The following is a 20,824-nucleotide window of genomic DNA, read 5'->3' as shown; positions in this document are numbered from 1 at the left end:
CTCGCCAGTCACATCAATGTGAATTCTCCATCACACTCACAGTAAGCCCCCCTTACTTTATTGTATTGTATATGGGTAGATTTACGGTGTTCCCGACTTCGATATGGATAGAATTATTAATTCTGCATTGTTTCTTATTGTTCGTTATTGAATCTAGCTATCTGATTGGTCAATCATGACTTCAAGAATTATATTCCAGAAAACACTCCGGCGAAGTTATGACTTAGTAGTACACACACTGACACAAGCTAATTTGCAGTGACCGGACTTTTCTCTCGTTTATAAACAAACGTGGTTATTCCGAAATCAGAGTAAACTGGCCTAATGTAGCTTTTCAGTGCATTTTACATATTGTTTTGCATAATTATATAAATATCCTATAACAAAAGCACCAGTGAGGAGCATGATAGTACATCTTTACACATGAAAGTGACTGTATCGCTATCTCTGCCTCAAGGCATTGGTCGTCTACACCAATAACCAATTTAAACAAACGGAAAATACTCAAATGGAAATAATCGTTTCACGTGTTAGGATAATTTCTCAATGAAAGTTAACCCACCATGACATATGTTAATTAAATGTCTTTTCCAAATGATAACAGAAAACAAACATTTTTTTATGTATTTTGTTGAATGTACTGTGTAAGATGTGATGATTCGTCACGTCTCGCTGGACTGGGGCACTCCCAGGCTGACCGCTAGGAACTCTAGGTAGGAGAGTGAGCAAAGCAACTATTTTATATCCTTTTACATGAAATATGAATATAAAAATAATTCAAAACATAGAAGGCATACCCGTTGTCTACATACATTTTATCCCTTTATCTACATAATTACACTCCCTTACATAAAAGAAATTCCTTAAACGTTTTGAAATAAGCAGACATGAAGCGCCATAATTATAACAGCAACTATGCATTTGCATAAAAGATCATTTCTAACCAACCAATTAAACAGCGATCTCTTGACATACGGGGTGATAATTAAATGGTGAATCATGCGGTATTTTTCTCCTCCGCGTTGATATAAGGTGGATTCAGATAGGGACATAATAACAGATCGCAGCGCCAGGCACAGGAACAGCTTTGACACTGAACACAGGGCGACGTTGTATTCCCTTGCGAATTGACGAGAAGCGAAGGATGTGCACGATGCTGAAATTTGTTGCAGCGTTATCACTATGCTGTGTGGTAAGGACAAACCTCTTATTGTTTATATTTTTAATGGACAAGAGATTGTTTCTAGTTTAAAGATCATATCTTTAGCTCAACTGGTCTGAAAGGCTGTGTGAGATTATGATGTGGCAGGTCATCTATCGTCCGTCTGTGAAATGGTCTTTTCGAATTTCGAATTCAGCCCCTTTGTTTTGTTGATATTTGTAAGTGATTGTGTGAGATGGATTTAACGCCGTTTTGAACAGTATATGAGTTTGGGGGAGGGGGGGGGGGGGTAAATACGAGACAGACTGTACCAGTTCATGTTCACAATGGAGATATCAATAATTATTACCATAATCGTTAGCGGTTATTAATCTAGAAAGATGATGAGAAACAAGTATTTTGGTAAATTTACAGTATAAACATTTACACAGAATTTACTGTATACATTACGACTGTCCACAATATCATCAATATGAATGTACATACTGTAATTTCTTCACACGGCCATTGTGTTCAGTTAGTTTCATCTGTATCACTTCTGTAAGATAAACATAACATTAATATACTTACCTTTACTTTACAGGTTCATTTTGTGGAGGGTAAGTACATTCATCAATTTGAAAAAATAATTTTGCTTCTGAAAGTATCAGCCAAAATATCACATCATAGTTTTAATTAAAAAGATATCTGTTTTTGCATTTGTAGCCTTTAAAATATCTAGTCTCCACATACAATCCCAGGCCCCTAGAATGTCAAATGGTCGGACCCGAGCTTACATGTATAACACAGCACGCCACGGTAGACATAACAAGGAAGACAAAACTCTTAAAGTATAAGTATATAGATCTACATTAATATTATATGTAACTGTCCTAACACACATAACTGCTGAACCGCTTGCTCTCTGATAGCTGACACGACGGATCAGAACAATTAATGTGTAATTGTGTCCGATTGGCTCCAAGATCAGACCAGAACCTTTGCAGGAACCTGCCAGTTATTAGATCCAATCAGTACAGTATTACCATATTATAATGAAACAACTACTTTAAAGGACAATTAAGGTCATACGAATTATAAATAATTGCTGTCGTGTTTGTTCAAAGCATAGCCTATTATTCCTATTACGACGGAGGATGACTTAATGTCATATGATAATCGATTTCGATTTCTGTATTTCAATATGAGTATGTAACTTTATATACAAAAAAATGTGACGGGATTTAAAAATAAAAGAGGAAAGGTGAATAAAATTAAAATATATAGTAAGCTGTGATTACATCTCGAGATGTACATATTGTTAAGCTTCTGATAAGGGAAAATAAAAAGATTAATATTTTGGCGTAAAAGATAGCATGGGATTGAAGTGATTATTTTTGGCCTCAAATGAATTCTTGATTACAAATGAGCCATTTGCCTTATACAGTAAAACTTACTTAACAGGTGAATGATAGCTCCAGCTATCGTCAGTTGTATTGTCTCTATTCATACTCTATAAAAATGGGGCGGTCCGGTAGCCTTGGGGTTAAAGCGTTCGCTCGTCACGCCGAAGACCCGGGTTCGATTTCCGACATGGGTACAATGTGTGAAGCCCATTTCCGGTGTCCCCCGCCGTGATATTGCTGGAATATTGCTAAAAGCGGCGTAAAACGCTACTCACTCTCGCACTCACTGTAAAAATGAATATAACAAACGTTCACTTGTTCCTTTTGTCTTCTTCCGTCTCTAGCACTCTAGGGATATGAAGACCAGGGGGTCACAATGTGTCTCCTGGCTGAATGTGTGGCATCATACCGCGACGGCGTGGATTGTTGCTCAATCTATCATCCACTGATTGTCCACAGGCGGGCGTGGTATAAGATATTCATACGTGCCCTTCTTATATGTTGACAGAATGCTTACCGCCTTAGTAAGTTATAAACGCCCTCGTCCAGTGTCAGAATACAATACAATGTCAAATGAGGGTGAATGCTATGTAATCACGTGTTCCAATGCATACTTAGTAACGATAAATTTACCAGCCTTGTAGGGACACACGTTTCACATATAATATATAGATTATATTGGCGTCAATCATGTACAGGCATTTTAATAGGTCAGCAGCATGACAGGCTTTCATGTCGGTTCGCTTTCCCTCGCGTTTATACAATTATTTCCTAATCGCTTAGCACTGTGAAAATGGGTTTGGCTTTTGAGAACAAACAGTGGAGCCTTATTGCTGCAAACAGAAACAGCATTGAAATTGAACAAAACCAAAACAATTTCTGACTATCATGCAAAGTAATTTTGAGGATTTGCGGTTCAATTCCAACAGAATAAAATTGCCCTTGTCAAATGTTTCACATAATTGCTGACGAGCGTTATACGACACCTCTACAACATATGAGGGCACGACTGCATTTCTAATAATTCAAGTTTGGACGTTCAAGTCAGCATGCCATTGGTAAAGTAATGTTTTTATCATATTGCTTAAAGAGTATTGACTGCACGTTTTCGTTTTCGTTATTATCTTTAGGGGGTGGCGGAGTAGCATAGTGGCTAAAGCGTTCGCTAATCACGCATAAGCCGCTGGTTCGATTACCAGCATGGGTACAATGTGTGAAGCCTATTTCAGATTACCCTGCCGCTTTATCGTTAACAAAGTTTGTTTGTTTGTTTCTTGTTTAACTCCGCATTCAGCAATATTCCAGCTATATCACGGCGGTCTGTAAATAATCGAGTCTGAACCAGACAATTCAGTGTTTGACACCATGAGCATCGATCCACACAATTGGGATTCGATGACATGCATCAACCAATTTAGGAGCCTGTCCACCCGATCCCGTTAGTCGCCTCTTACGACAAGAATAGTCGCCTAACTGTTCGCAGTATATTTTAACTGCACCTTAAATCAGCATATAAATTATACTAGTATATATTCTTTCGAGGCACTGATTCTTCCTGTGAATTATGTTTTAATGAATTTAATGCGATGTTAATCCCACTCATGATCAAAACCTACAGTCTTTTGATAATAAACTGCACAGTCTGACAGACTCAAATTTGTACCCCGCTGTAGATATTTGTAATTACCTTTGACATATGACGGCCGGAGATTCAACTTATCTGTGACCTTTGCAAAATCCGACAAGAGCAAGTCACGTGCTTGAAAGTTTCTCTAGAGTATCTCTAGAGTACATTTACAGTGAGTTTGTGATTTGTCAGAATTTAATATACAGTTGATTTTTATGATGGATTGTTGTGAACCTCTAAATTTAAACATTTTCGTCATTGCACGTCAATGTAACTGCATAACTGTTTCGTCGGATGCCGGGTTTCCTCACACATTAAGCTGACACGCCGTGATATAACTGGGGTACTATAAAAAGAGGCGTTCAACCCATCTCACTCAGGTACAGTTAAAATATGTAGGTTCAAGACACTCAACGTAGTGTATGTTCAAAAACCTCACTATTGACCACTTCGGCATCACGCGTGTAATTAACACTTTTAACTACACTTTGAACTGTGTACAATGTATATCCCGATGTGTCAGCACAATGTCGGAGGGACCCTGGTTGTAGACGTACCTAGGTGAAATCAATGTACACGGGTATGGTGCTGACACACCAAAGGTCATAATCGAGGTACATTTGGGATTCGAACACACGACCAGCTGGTATTAACAAGGATCACATACACCAAATGTTCACATTAGATAATTTTAGTATAATAACATCTATAGATCTCGATAAGCCGTAAGGGGCTCGAGTGGCCATGTTGTCTAAGGCGCCACAATAAGCTGTGCAGAGTTGCGTCCCTTGCGCCAGACACTTATGATCGTTGGTTCGTTTCCCGGTTCCCGATAATGTTTGTAGTTTTGTCAGCACCATAACCGCGGATACGCAGTTTTCACCAAAGTGCTGAACGTTTAAGGCTCCCATCCCTTCGGGTTTTCCTCCCACATTAGGCTGATAAGCCGTGATATTGCTGGAATAAGCGGCGTTAACCCAACTCACTCACTAAATTTATGTTTCTGTTTTACTCCAGGCGGCGACAGCTGTGGACAGCCGGCTGATATTGTGTTCATCATTGACACGTCGCGAAGTATCTGGCCTCCCTACTTTGCCCAGCAGCTAAAGTTTGTACAGAATGTTGTTAAGATGTTCCAAGTTCGGGCAGACAAAACCAGGGTTGGAGCAATATCTTTCAGCGAGGGAGCTAAATCAGAGTTTGGTTTGGGCGATTTCGAAGATAAAAAATTAGTTTTAGACGTAAGTAATTGCAAAATGAATTGGTTACACACACTGAGGCTGTTTTGATTGGTCGAGACCTTCCGAAAACTTGCCTTTAAAATCAATAAATGCACAAAAGCGTGCATTTATACATCATATATGAACGTTTTCCCGGATGTGACAGTGCTACTTTCCCAATGACGTCGACCTTGCTTACGTCTACAAAAAGCTTGATGTTGGGAACTCGCTTCCGGAATGCCGATTGATTTTTCACGGGGCTCGAAAAGATAAATTTAATATTTATTTTTCATTTTTTTGTGCATGCATCGAAGTAACAATCAGACATTGTATAAAACTGATAAATTATCGCTTCGTCATACATGACACACTTGCTTACCAAACTAGCCCAAACTCCCTTGTTTCTTCAAACGTCAAATGTGCCGACACTACACGTCGAGTACCCAGAGCACCATTTCCAAATCCAGACTGTCCCCAGCAGCCCCTCTCCAATAATAAAATGAACTTGCAGGCTTCTCAATCACTTTCTGCTTCTCGGGGCATTTTGAGTAATTCAAATGTCGAAAACTGCCTGTTCTCAATTCACATGAACCACGCTTAAATCACGACGCTAGCTGCTGCCGCAATGTGATGCAGGTATGACGTCATCAACTTAGTCCCTACCGAAAACAAATAATTTTGAAGATTCTCTCGCTCATGTATAATGACAACGGTGAAAGTAAAACATTTATATAAACAATATAATATGTGGATATCAATGTTTCATCTTGCCAGAACATACTCTTTGTTAGTTTTATAACGTAGCGATAAAGTATTCGTGTATTCTTGCGTGAGCTACGATGTGCCTCGAAATAATCACATTGTCAACAAACGTGATAAAAAGAGTAAATATATCAGATGAGAGTCTATTTTGTAATCATAAGAATTGTTTTTCATTTTCTGTGTATGCATCGAAGTATAAACAGTCGCAACTGTTGCATAAACGTGCTCAGCTACGCGATTTTATACAATTTGTGACTCTTATACTTCCACGTATGCACAAAAAATGTTAAACAATTCTTAATTAAAATCTGTGAACATTAGAGCAAACTCTTCATTTTATATTAAAATCAACAACAAATGTTGTTTTGTCAATAACCTATATATCAATGCAAATAGCAAATCTACCAAAACGTTTCTCGCCCCACAGAGAGAACTTGATGTCAGTACGACTTGAAGACTTGAACACGGGAGTAGTGGTTACATTAGGATGTTCTTAAGGTTTAACTGCATGTATACTGAACAAAAGAAGTTAGGGGTCATGACTATTTTGGGGGATATTTCTTGTCGTGAAGACTGAGCTTCCATTTTCACAAAAATATTCCTTAAAATACTCATAATCCGTCACTAATTTTTTGTTCAGTATATATTGACATTATTACTGATTTGATTGCCTTTTTATGTTTCCATATCAAGTATATTCTTCTCCCTGTTTATATAGGCTATTGGTGGAATAGAGTTCACGATGGGTGGCGCCACAGATACATATATGGGGCTGCAGATCGTACAAAAGATGATGGCGGATCTTGGCAGAGAAGGAGTTCCCCACATTGCGATTATCATCACAGATGGAAAATCGTCAAATACGTCCCTAACCTTACAAGGTACCACTAACGGTCACGCTTATAGGGGACACGGGAGGGGGTGCAGTAGTCTAGGGTGTCGCTGTGCAGAGTTTAGGTGTGCTAGAAACTATGATCACGGGTTCGAATTCCAGATTCCCCCTGACCATATTTAAGGTGTGTCCGCACCAGACCGTGCTCGTGGTAATCCTTTAACCCCAACGTCACTTCGAGTTTACGTCGAATATCAAACTGACTCACAGTAATGTAACGTTAAACCAAACACACTCTTTTCCTACAATTAAGTACAGTTGATAGTAGATTTGAATAACATAATTTCTGGTCATAACATCTTGATGTATGATAAACTCCTTGAAGAAAATGGCCCGTCATTTACAAACACTATGGCATAATAATGCTTGACGTGACGTCACTGGTTTATCACGTTCACTGTGCATAGTTGCGTCCCTTGGGCACGCCAGAAACCTATGATCGTGGGTACGAATTCCGGTTCGCTCCGATTATGTTTCTAGGTTTGTCAGCACCATACCCGTGCTCGTGGGTTTCACCGAATTGGTAAACGTCTGAGACCTGCATCACTTCGGACTTTCCTCCCACATTAAGTTGACACGCCGCGATATAACTGGAATACTGTTGAAAGCGGCGTTAAACCCAACTCACTCACTCACTACCGAGATAATGACGTCCTCAATAACTTCGTATTATTTTGGCATTTTTAAAGGGAGTGCTTTACAAAACTAAGAGATTGTACACAGATGTCCCGAAATGAAAACGAATAGACAAAAGGGGCATTGTATGTCTTGAAGCAATGACAGAAAATATATGCCCTCATAAATGGTTGTTTCCTTTGCAGAATCAGCAAAGGCGAAGGGAGCGGGTATTCAGATCTTCGCAGTCGGTATAGGAAGCAGCGTGGACGCTAAGGAATTGGAGGAAATGGCCAGCTCTCCCGCGGAGGAGTACGTGAAGACTGTCAGCTTCCGGAGACTCGACTCCATCCGATCACTGCTCGCTCTGGCGGCATGTCAAGGTAAAGTTTTTTTGGAGATTATTATAATTAGATACAGTCCTTAAAACGTGGAGGAATTTTCTTTTTGTCGTGGTAATTATTTAATACAAAATTTACAACGTAATCGGGGTCACGGTCTAGGCGCCGCAATTTGCTGTGTAGAGTTGCGTCCCACGAGCCTGCCAGAAACCTGTGATTGCTGGTTCGAATCCTAGATTCCCTATGCTTATGGTTATAGGAATGTAAGAAACATACGTGTGGGTTTCATCAAAGTGGTAAATATCTAGGACCTGTGTCATTTTCAGCTTTCCCACACATAAAAGCTGACACGCCGTAATATAACTGGAAAGCTTGCTCTGGACATGCTTACTCAACGTATTAACGACCATGCTACTCCAACGCCCTCTGGTCTACTACATCCTTAGTGATTCGGAAATATGATACTGATTTTATATGTTTATTGTTTTGGACAGTGACAACCCCCGTTCCACCTTCTACAACAGAGGCAACAACGACAACGACACCAACGACCACTACTACCACAACTACAACTACAACTACTACCACAACTACAACTACCACAGGTAGATTCTGTACATTGCCATTTTTCTTTTCATGATAAAACATTATTTTCATACTATATTATCATTGGCATTGCTTCCAACTGCCATATTACCCGTTGTGATAGTTATCTCAAATTTGTTAGACAGCCAGTTGTTAAACAGTGGAGAAATGGGTTAGGTAAGACAACAATCACAGCTATAGTGGTACAGTCCTAATTGGATCGTTCTGGTGAGAGGAGAGTTTGATAGAAATTGTTGTTTGTTTGTTTTTTGGTGTTTAACGCCACACTCAGCAATATTCCAGCTACATGACAGCAGTCTGTATATAATCAAGTCTTGACCAGCAAATTCAGTGATTGACATCATGAGCATCGATCTACGATCGATCGCCTCTTGGGGCAAGCAGGGTTGCTGAAGACTTATTCTATCCTGGATCTTCACGGGTCAACAGAAACTGATGCTGACCTAAGTTCGTCATTTCATGTATATATATTTTGGCTTTTTCAGAATTATCTCCTCAGTAGCTTGTTGCTGAATTTATCATTACAATGATATGTGTTCGTAGCATGTTCATTCAGCTTTCTCATTTTGTGTTTGACCGAAATACACCGCAACTTGCTTACTTTCTCTAATAGTCAAACAATAACTTATTTTGGTGATACTCCTGTAGAACAATCGAGATAGCTGTATGGATATGCAACGTCTTTATTACAATGAATGCATCATCTAGCAAGTTTACACCGAAATTTCGCATTCATTGCAATAAAGTAGTTGTATATACATACAACTATCACCCATGTTCATCATCCGATCTTCTAAATACATCTTAAAGAAGCATCCTGAAGGTATACAATGATGACACAACTATATTGATGGTGCTGACGCAAATTAAAGAAAAGTTAACGTAGCCATCGCACGCCTCAGACTCGGTCACAAACAGCACTATGGCAAGGTGTGTCCATCTGGCAATCAACCTAAGTCTGTTGCTCACTTGTTACTGGAATATCAAGAGCATGCCACAGCCCGGTCAGATCCGCTATCTGCGGGAGATCTAAAGCCAAGAGATGCAATTGAGGTGGTGGTAAAATTGGGCTTAACGTCGCGTCCAAGATTATTGCACTTACACAGCGACGTGAATGCACGTATGTGTGTGTGGCTGCTTGTACTAGTCCGGACTGGTGCCGATTTATAGTGCTAGCACACTGAGATACACCACTCAGACACAGTATACTGACTCCGAGCCGACAAGTCCTTGTTTTAGCCCCTTAATGCCGAGTGCCAGACAGGGCAACAACAAGTACCATATGTTAACGTCTTTTGGTATGACGCGGTCGGGGATCGAACCCCGGACCTTCCGTTCTCCGGGCGGACGCTCTATCACTAGACCACGGAGGGGGTCTTGCAAAAGAGAAGGCCAACACTATTTTTGGAAAGATGATCAGCTACTAGAATGTATATAAACAGAGACATCAATTAACTCTATCAATTTCTACAAATCAAAAATCAAATCATATTAATACGAAAACAGAAATTGTATCAATACAAAAACAGAACTCTTAGCAATACTGTAACTCCCATAGATATGTGTAACCTAATAACACATATGAGTCCCAAAGATGAGCAGGTCGGCTGAAATTGTTGAGGCGGGAGACGACCTCTTAAACACATGAAGCAACAACAACATTGATGGTATCAGCATGGCTTGCTTAGAAGATTATATTGCGTCGCAGAGAGGAACTGAATGTCTCTATTTATGAATGTCGTTGTGTTATTTTCTGCATGGGTTGTTCCATTACCCAGTACCTATCTAAATTGACATATGGCTACTTAGCTGTGCATCCGTCAGGAAATGTTCTTAAAATCTGTCTAACAACTGGCTGTCTAACCATTGGGAGGTTACCTCGTCATTTGCCAAATTCCCATTTTGAGCATGATGAATTAAATTGAAGAGGGTAGAAATTAGAAAAGGAATACATATAACAATGCGGATAGAGCTCATTTGAAAATGGAGGGGTAAACTTTAAAACAAACGCGTGGAATATTACAGGAAACAACATACCGAAATGCAGAAAAACATGTTTATCGACTGTGGTTGATTTATATTTCGAATACTTACCAGTCCTATCCATGCAATTCTGCAAATATGTTACATCTAGGTATTATCAGGACATCTTTATTTCAGTTCCAACAACAACCACGACCACCACAACTACCACGACTACACCTACAACAACGACAGAGAGTCGTAAGTACGATGACCGAACACAAACTGCCAGCAGACTTGACTCATCCACCAATTATCCAGTAATTAACTGAAACACCCACCATATGACTCGATAGTTCAATGAGTGGAGTCAAGCTGAGTCAATTACTGGGAAAGATCATACAGATAGCGATCTAACTATTTATAATTGCCCCGTAAGTAATTCTGATTGCCTGACATATAACTTGTCTACTTGTCTCTCCTTTGTTAGGTGCCACAAAGCTATTTCAGCGTCTGTCACGTTTGTATAACATGAGCAAGCTGATTGAAAGTCCATTACATCAGCAAAGTACACTTATGTGAACCGTTTAAAACGACAATAAGCGTATATTTGAATTTCTTAGTTAGAATCGATAGTTCGAGAAATATAATACAAGTAATAGATTTTCTATGAATGATATGAAGACCAGTCGCAAGAATTGGCAGTTCAGACAACATCAACCGTGATTGTGATGAATGAAATGAAAGATTCAAAAGTTAGCTTTGAAATAGTGAAACCTCAGTGTCTGGGATACATGTATATATTTACTCACGTCAAATGACAACTGGAGTGACAAATTCAAATAGAGCTCCAATTATGGCAACATGTGTGTGAATTGGTTAATTGTTTTACGTGTTATTTGTTAAAATGGTATCATTCTGAATTCGCCCCACGGGTGTTTCTTTTGACGCAATATATCCATGTGAAGTTAAATACAAGTAGGTGTCATCGACACCGCTAGGTCATTGATAGTTTAGACAGACGTAATACATCACATACTGATAATCAATGTATTGACTGAAATATGACAATTTTGCCATTACCGTTCAATGTATTATATACCACATAGTGAAACATTAACTTTGATTAATTCTGTATGGATTTCGAGCTATTAACAATAAGTTATCACGCCAAAATATTAATTTATCTCTTGACTTATTTTTTTCATGTGCCGAATCTGCCTACGTATTCCACCTTAATTTGTTTATTGTATTGCGTTATTTCTTTATGACATGAATTATTTATGATGATACAATTCTTGTTTCCAGTTGATGATATAATGGGAGCAGAAGCAATGAGACGTGAGATGCTTATTATACATAATTGTGATAGTTGAAGGAATAAGATTATGTATTACCGTGAAAGTCATTGTGTTAATTTTCTCGGTAGCAAGTCGTTGGGAAAAGCATTAACATCATTTGTCACAATGACAACCTCCACGGTGAGAATTATCAAAATGCCGACTGATCTCGTTTAAAAACACACTGTAATAGACAACATGATCAGGCCTCTTAACCATCTTGTTAAACAAAATCATGAATATACAGAAATATATTTGTTGATCATGATTATATTAATAATAAGGTTATCTCAAATCTTTTTCTTTAAAGATTAGGGACCGATCATTTGATATTCTGGGCTGGGATTTTATCGAAAAGGATAAATCGTCCCCCGAAAATTCATGAAAAAAATAATAATGCTTCAGACTGTTGAAAAAATCGTCTGCTAAAACAATGACATTCTGGCAAGATAGTTTTGAAATTAAAAAACAATATCTGGTTATGCAGCTGTAGTTGACAAAATATCTAGTCTCTCCTTCCCCACTTCTTATCACGAGATAAGAGAAACATGATATTTCGCTCGACACATAGAATATCCTATTTGTTACATACGTTTTGTGTTAAAATTAAATTATTTCATTTAAATATAAAACATTGAAACGTAAATTCTCCCTACCTTACACGCAGTAAATGAATATTGTTTTTGGCAAAATCTATACAAAAATATAACCTAAAGACCCATAAAAGTCTTTATCATAAATTTAGATATGATTATATACAAAATCAACTTCAACCAAAAATAATCCTGAAATCTACGAAGCCATTGGAAGCGAATGAATACATGACGGTGAAGTAACAAAATGGCGCTATTAAACAAACAGTCTCTATTGACGAGTTAAATGAGGCATTTACAGCTTACGACGAAATATGTTCATAAAAATAACAAAGTGTAAGAACCGATATTAACTACATACATGTCCACCTGTCAATGTGATACGTAAATAGAAGGGAGATAACTCTTGTAAGAAAATAGTCCTGTCAATGTGTTATATTTCACTGAAGTGAAATATCATGTGTTATGGTCCCTGCAATTAAAATATCACTTTTCTCAACTTCAGAAAACTCAGTCTTCACACTTAAGTATATAAAATGTAAAGCATCTGTAAATAAGTGCAACTTTTGTAAAAGAAAGAAAGGTTAAGGTGTGACTCTTTGACCAAATACGTCTTTCTTTGTTGTATGTTAGAAGACTGATCAGACGGAAACGCCATACAGGCCATATCTATATAAAAATCTTTAAGTTACAATTATTAATAGGTTCAGGCCAGTCACCTTTCTATGAGTCTGTATTTGGGGGCCCTTTTCTGCAGTGTGCGGTGGGAAGCCAGCAGACGTCATCTTCGTCCTTGACACCTCCAGCAGCATCTGGATTGACGACTTCCTCGTACAACAAGATTTCGTCAGCGACGTCGTCGACATCTTCGACATCGGTCCATGGAAAATTCAGGTTGGCTTGGTAACCTTCAGCGACAACGCTTCTGTGGCGTTCCATCTCAACACCTTCCAAGACAAGGCTTCCATTCAGAACGCAGTCAAGGCCATCAACTACACTGGCGGAAAGACCTACACAGCCGATGCTCTATCTCTGGTGAAGAGTAGCGTGATGTCTGCCAGGAACGGGTTCCGAAAGTCCGTGGCACACGTTACCATCGTTATCACTGATGGCATGTCCGCAGAACCAGAGAAGACGAAAAGCGTCGCCGCTAAACTGAAAAAGGATGGGATGTATGTTTTTGCAATAGGTAAGAAAATATTGTGTGTGCAAAAAAATAAGAAATTCCAAACTCAAGGAAATAGTAACCACTCGTGTCTTTCAATAGTCTGTCTTTAACAAATACACATAAGCTATTGTACTGATTTAGGCTGAAATGATTTAATTTGTAACTAAATTAATATTTTGAAACCGTTTTACTAGTCTTTAGTTTTAATACATTGTTAAAAGTTGTTTAAAATATTGTACTAAAATATTCTACTAGGACCACAAAGTTAAACGCCTAAATGGCATGGCCTGTTGATGGAGACTGTTAACGAGGATACCATTTTATTCACATTACAGTTGTCAAAACCATAACATAATGTGTAATGTGTTCTTATTCTGTCAGGAGTCAGTAACCGAACGGACATGCCGGAGCTGAAGGCTATAGGCTCCTCTCCTTCTGATCAGTACGTCTATCAGGTCAATGGCTACAATGCTCTGAGGAAACTCAAGAACATCCTTGCCATGAAAACTTGCGAAGGTAAGCACAGTCGTTTCTTGTCAACCATTGCCCGTTTCAGAAAGTGATCGTACTCACATACTTTAACACACTTACGATTGTCGTTGCGTTAAGATCGTGTTGAGGTAGCCCTGTCTCATACAGAATTCTCAGAGGACGTCAATTATCACATATGGATTTTATTGGGAATGAAACGTTTGAATTATGATCCGCTGATTCAAAAAAGGGGAAAACGAAAGAAGCCTCTTGGTATTGATACTCTGTCGCATGAACAATTATATAGAAAGACTGATGTATGTTATGAATTTCTTCTATTAACAAATGTTATGATCGGCAGAATGTAACCCTATTTCCGACGGAGGTAATTTGTCATACACTAATACCACGACAATTTTCTTTCAGTCGAGTTCATGCAAGGAGACCAGCCCAGTAAGTCTAATTTACCGTTGTCTTCTTTGAAAACCCTGTCGAGAAGTTAACTGTATAAACATGACGCGAGTAAGACGCTTAGATATATAACATGGTAGTAACAGTGATACAACAGTCAACAGTGATGAATTGCGTCATCAGTGGTGAATGTAAGACGAAAACAACAATAATTATTGCATGTGCATTATTTTGACTATGGTGTCTACATTATACCAGCAATCCTTCATAAAGTTTTGATTGTATACCCATGTATTGTATTCTACTTAAAAGAGGTTCAAGAACCCTTTTTTATATTGACCGTAGTTAACGATAGTCATATGAACTTTAACTTGTTTGAGTAATGTAATTGACGTTAATGTACTGTCTCCCTTTTGAAGACAACATTGTACACATCGTAAACATTTCAATTCAGACCAATGTGCCAGCACAAGGCCAACTGACGTACTGTTCGTCACTGACTTTACCGGAGCTGGGGGCAAGGACGTAACAACAAGCATTGATATTGTGAAAAGATCAACTGACTCACTCAACGTTGGTAAGGACAAGATACGTGTTGGACTCGTATCAAATGACTGTCCGGATGTTAAAAACATACCCCTGAATAGGTATTACTACTATGATGCATTTATGGATGCTGTACAGAAAACTAACTCCCAATCACTGACCCAGCTCCTCGTCCAAACTCGCCGTACGCTGACCGTGTCTCGCAACGGGTCCCGTAGACGTGCAAAGAAAGTCGCCGTTGTGTTGGTGAATGGTCCTATCAAAGACCTAAAATCCGTGGCGAGGGAGGTACAGAGAGCGGAATATAAGAAAGTTAAGTTTGTCTTTGTCAAGTCCGGAAGTGGAGCCAGTCTGAAGCAACTCCAGCAGCTGTCGAGGTTCCCAGTTCTTGATGCCGAGAGTGTAGACTTTAAAAATGACCTGACAGACAGACTCTGTGAAGGTAGGTTATAATCATACATTGAAAAAGAGGTTAAGAAAATACACATTGTGATTTCGTTTTATGAGATGATCTTCAGTAAAAAGCGTGCGAGAAGTTAATAAGATTATATTCAATGGTAACCTAGTCCATGTCCACATATGTACATTCTATAGTGGGAATTTCAAAGTAGAATAATTGATTGATGATTAATAAATGTTATTTGGCTAATGACATTACATTATTAATGTGAGACTTCGACAGTAACTAAGGGAGTAATTATAGTGTAGTGATTTTCGGAGTGGTCTCAAAGTAAAGAGAGTAATATTGTGAGTTCACACCACTTTCAGCAACATTTCAGCTATATCATGGCGGGGACATTGAACAGGAATTTGGCTAATAATAAGAAATTAAATATTCTTATGTCCACTACGATTTGTAATTTGGCTAATGGCATAACCAATTTCTGTAGAAGAAGGAGTATTTGTAAAACATCCTGCGATGTTCTTTTGTGAAGTGATTTTCCCCAGAGACTCATGAGTTATTTGGCTGATAACAGGGACGTCCTTATGCCCTCTAAGATACCAATTATAACAGCCAATTAGTATGAACAAATAAATTAGTTATCATATATTAACAAAGCTGGGATTCCTTATTCGTACCTGTATCGTAACAGTTGAGTGGTGATAATATACATCGATTGACAGTTTATATAATTTTTATGTATATCCCATTCTGGAATCGAATGCCAAGATTCATAATGAACTGATAAATGTCATATCCACATATAATCGTCCCACATATCAGACCACAATCACCCTGGCAATAAATAGCTTATCGGATACACCTGCTCTATACGTCACTTGTAATCATAAATGTTTATGTTACAGTTGTCAGCATGTCGTAAACCATCTAAAGAAGAAGACGAGGCAAACCATTATCGACAGCCATCATCTTGTATATATTAACACTACCATCAAGAAATCGTCCTGATACTACGCAACTCCTTTATTAGAACAAAAATAACCATGTTTTCGAGGATTTCCCCAAGTTCCTTGCAAACATTGTGTATTAAAAGGGCTAACGTTTCAGAAAAAGGCTAGTTGTAACTTAGCTCTGTGGTCGTACATTTAAATTCTGTACTAATGAACGGTCATGTGAAACGATAAAATGACGTCATGGAATGGTGATCTTCAGTTTAGAAAGACATTTTCCGAATAGCATGTATATATCATCACTATTATATTTATGTTTTCACTATGTAACCATGTTATCGCCTGAAGATCAATATGACGATTCACGTTGTTCCTCGTAAGTACTAGTATTTAAGAAAAATAATTCACAGTTACGTGTCTAAAAGCGTATGATAACAGTTGTTCGTCACCTATTTTTACAGACAAAAAATGAATAAAAATATGTATTAATCCAGATATTTCTTATTTGTTTATTCATTGCCTGGGCCTATAACCATAAGATCGTTTCGGGTTTTACGCCGTTTTAAACCGACCGCCTCCGTGGTCTAGTGGTAGAGCGTCCGCCCGGAGAGCGGAAGGTCCGGGGTTCGATCCCCGGCCGCGTCATACCAAAATACATTAAAGGATGGTACTTGTTGTTACCCTGTCTGGCGCTCGGCATTAAGAGGCTAAAACAAGGACTTGTCGGCTCGGAGTCAGTATGCTGTGTCTGAGTGGGGTATTCATGTTAAACTGCGGCATGATATCTCAGTGAGCTAGCACTATAAATCGGCATCAGTCCGGACTAGTACAAGCAGCCACACAAACACACACACACACGTACATGTAAGTCGCTATATAAGTGCAATAATCTTGGACGCGACGTTAAACCCCATTTCACCTCACCTCGCCGTTTAAAACCTTAGTTCAGTAATGTCAGCTTGTTCGCCGGAAGTGATGTTTTGTGGAACTTGCGATAACATATGTGACGCTGAACAAGGATCGTCAGCAACACATTGTTAGCATTTCTTAAACAATGGGCATAGTTAGTTTGTGGAATAAGTCGTTTCGATGAAACATACACATATTATAGTCCGCGCACACATATTCTCTACTCAACAGCTGAATTATGATTTGTGTCTGAATTACACAATATTTCGGTGTCAAATAGACATTGACAAAGGGTAACATAACACAGGAGAATTTCTTAATAACAAATTCACGCATCCGACACATTATCATATTTATAATAAAATTATTTGTCGGGAACAATGAACATTTCAGTTACCCACCTGATTGTCTGATTAAATGCTAATAATCCTCTTTTGGTGTAGCAATACACCCATGCGTTTCCTAGTGATTAAGTGGATTTTGTCTTACATGTAAACCGCATTGGTAACAAAGATAGAAACATGATCGTGTCTAGGCCAGGCAATATTCTTAGGGTTCATGGTTTTGACGGAGAAACCGGAGTGACCGCATGAAACATATACACACAAAAGAAACATAGTTTTAAATGAGATATGTGTTATTACGATGAATAAGAATCGTTGTGAATTTTAAGCACTCAATTTAGGAATGTGTACCTGTAAATTGAGTCTGTATCTTTGATTTCAGGGGATAGTCGGACCTCAATGTAACATTATATAACCTTTAAAGACATTCCTATCACACCAATGGGGCGGTCGGGTAGCCTAGTGGTTAAAGCGTTCGCTCGTCACGCCGAAAACTCGGGTTCGATTCCCGACATGGGTACAATGTGTGAAGCCCATTTCTGGTGTCCCCCGCCGTGATATTGCTGTAATATTGCTAAAAGCGGCGTAAAACCATACTCACTCACTCATATCCCTAATAATTCTATTTTGACATCATCAACAAAGGCTAAGATTGAATGCAATTGACGCAATTGAACCTTAAAATCATGACCGCCTAACATCTCAATATATTTTTCTATTTGATATGTGATTTAAAATGGGGACATGGTTAAACTCAACACTATTATCATCTCTCTTGGTCCTTTGGCGTTATGGAATATGTTTCTAAAACTATACCTTGCAGTGAACACTTCCAGGTAACAATATGGTCCTTCGCATGACCTACTCGCAAAGTTGCAGATTTCCTGGCATTGTACATGCGGTCAGGGTGATTCTTTAAGACTTTCAAAGTTTGTTTGACACACACAATATAAACACCGCCGTGGTCTAGTGGACAGAACGTTTTTCTGGAGTGTGGAAGCAATACTTGATCACATTTGCGAAATACCCAGTGATGATTGTTGAGTAGTTCCAAACGTATTTGAATCTGGTGCTGCCTGGGTAACTTCCTCCAAGGCAGAACTGTACTTCAACAAACCGAGATATGAGGCTACTTTCACCTACATGACTATAAACTGATCAACTCGAGAACACCGATCTGCGTCTAACCGCGACTACACTGGAGCACAGCTTAGTGAAATGATAAGACGTGTATGAATGATACCAAAATATTATTATTAATTTCTCGAGGGAGAGATGAATGACAGTTGCTTGGAATGTTTGGAAGTCTTGTTGAAAGTACTCCTATCACAAGTGGTCCTAAACAGGAGCGTAAATGTAATCTGACATGCGGAGGTTGGTTTTATGTTTACAGTGACGCGAGGGTAAGGATGCATCACCCCAGTCTGTAGATTTGCTGGTCCAGGGTCACCTTTGGGTGACTGCATAAGTAACTACCCATGACTTCGGGGCATCATGACACACGACAAGGCCACACATTGCAGCCCATCTAAAAGCGACAGAACCCTTTTCCATAACCACAGGAAATGTCACAACCTAGCTGTTCAGACAAGCGTGGAATACCCGAGTAACTATACTGCCTCGGACATCCCCCTGGAATTTGTGAATCAAATTGAAATCTTAGGAGTTATCAGTTCAGAATAATCTTTTTACTTATCTTTCTGTCTCAAGATGGAACCTTTTAAATAGTAATCGTTTTCCTTATCCTATCACAAGTAAGGTGTTATATTGTGATATATATTGGCATGTGTGAGTGAGTGAGCTATAGTTCAAAAACATATCGGCAGTATTTTAACAAGTAATAAAAAATTAACATATAAAAAAAAACTGTCGACAATAGACAGTACAGTTACTAGATTATCATAGATTTTATTTAAAACTAGTATTAGAGCATTAAAATGTCATAATTATTATCAGAATGTACAATATAAAACCGGGCTATAGATCGCTAGCAGCCAAAGGTAGATCACCACTATATGGACTACATTCGCATCATGTAGGTGTGATATTGACCAATCACTGTTGTAGTTTTTGTCGATGTTCAAAGTAGGAGAAACCATCGTTTGGTAGTAAAACAATATCAATTATTTTATTACATTTGATAACTCGGTTATATCTACATATCTTCCAACCTCTGAAACTTCAAAATCTAGTATTCTAATTATTGTTGAGATGTATTTCAGGTGATACAGTCAGCCCTTGTGGCTATTGCATTACATTTTGATAGTAATGTCATTTTTAAAAACAAATATCCTTCCAAACTATTAAATTCTCTAAAACCATATATGTCATTGTGACTAGTATTTATGCCTTATCTATCCAAGTTGCAGATTAAATCTTTAAAATATTTATCTGATTGATTATCACGGCATCTTTCTCTACCAGATCGTTGTTAGATAAAACTGTCAAAACACATGAGTAATGAACAATTGTTTTTGTGTTATAGCTAGAATGTCAACAAACACTTTTATACTTAAGCGACACAAAGTGTGCAGTTTGGTAATATTTTGAACAATCTTACTACATGCTTCAAATCAACTTGGAAACATGTGATGAACAGATCATCTGAACACTTATCGGCACATCGCTGGGAATTTACCTAGGTTCAGCTTTGTACAAATTTGAATTGAAAGCGACCACATTAATCCGTTGAAATGACTTGTCTAATTTAGAACAAGAGATTGACCAACTTTTACATATGCCAGTGTTTGACAAAATATCAGAAATCGTGATGAAAGTGCCTGACATCAAAGTGTGTGGATGCTATGGCAATACGTAATGGTGGTATTGTCTGTCCTACCATGGAAGCACATGTCATTAGACATGACGAGTTCCAGCTCTGTGAAAACCTATGGACACAATAGAAATCAAATTAATATATTAAGAGCAAGTTCGAGGTGGGACTCGTTGTTAGAAAGAGAATGTATATTTTTCCATTAGTGTGATCAAATAATCGTTGATAGAGTGGGAATGTATAGTTTTCCATTAGTGTGATCAAATAATCTTCGTTTTTTTCCAGTCAGTTTTGGAAAAGTGGTTAGCCTCCGTACTTAACTATAAGATATTAGATGTGTTCAT

General features: G+C 38.4%; 1 protein-coding gene across 1 annotated transcript; it reads left to right on the top strand.

Annotated features, from left to right (window-relative positions):
• The first annotated feature begins 776 nt into the window (after nt 1-776).
• On the top strand, nt 777-16,947 carry LOC139456356 (cartilage matrix protein-like). Its single transcript, XM_071238006.1, has 13 exons — nt 777-1,192; nt 1,746-1,761; nt 5,192-5,415; nt 6,875-7,037; nt 7,870-8,046; nt 8,499-8,609; nt 10,771-10,833; nt 11,881-11,913; nt 13,263-13,694; nt 14,055-14,189; nt 14,571-14,597; nt 15,010-15,543; nt 16,410-16,947. The coding sequence occupies exons 1-13, from the start codon at nt 1,145-1,147 to the stop codon at nt 16,424-16,426; spliced, it is 1,980 nt and encodes a 659-aa protein (XP_071094107.1). The 5' UTR covers nt 777-1,144; the 3' UTR covers nt 16,427-16,947.
• The last annotated feature ends 3,877 nt before the right edge of the window (nt 16,948-20,824 follow it).

This window comes from Haliotis cracherodii, unplaced genomic scaffold (assembly GCF_022045235.1).
Source record: "Haliotis cracherodii isolate W230 unplaced genomic scaffold, xgHalCrac1.p SCAF_11, whole genome shotgun sequence".
NCBI lineage: Eukaryota > Metazoa > Mollusca > Gastropoda > Lepetellida > Haliotidae > Haliotis > Haliotis cracherodii.
This window is presented reverse-complemented; position numbering and strand designations above follow the sequence as displayed.

Coding starts and splice junctions, on each gene's coding strand:
- LOC139456356 (XM_071238006.1), top strand. CDS start 1,145: ATGTGCACGATGCTGAAATTTGTTGCAGCGTTATCACTATGCTGTGTG. Junction 10,834..11,880: donor TACAACAACGACAGAGAGTC/GTAAGTACGATG, acceptor TCTTGTTTCCAG/TTGATGATATAATGGGAGCA. Junction 11,914..13,262: donor GGGAGCAGAAGCAATGAGAC/GTGAGATGCTTA, acceptor CCTTTTCTGCAG/TGTGCGGTGGGAAGCCAGCA.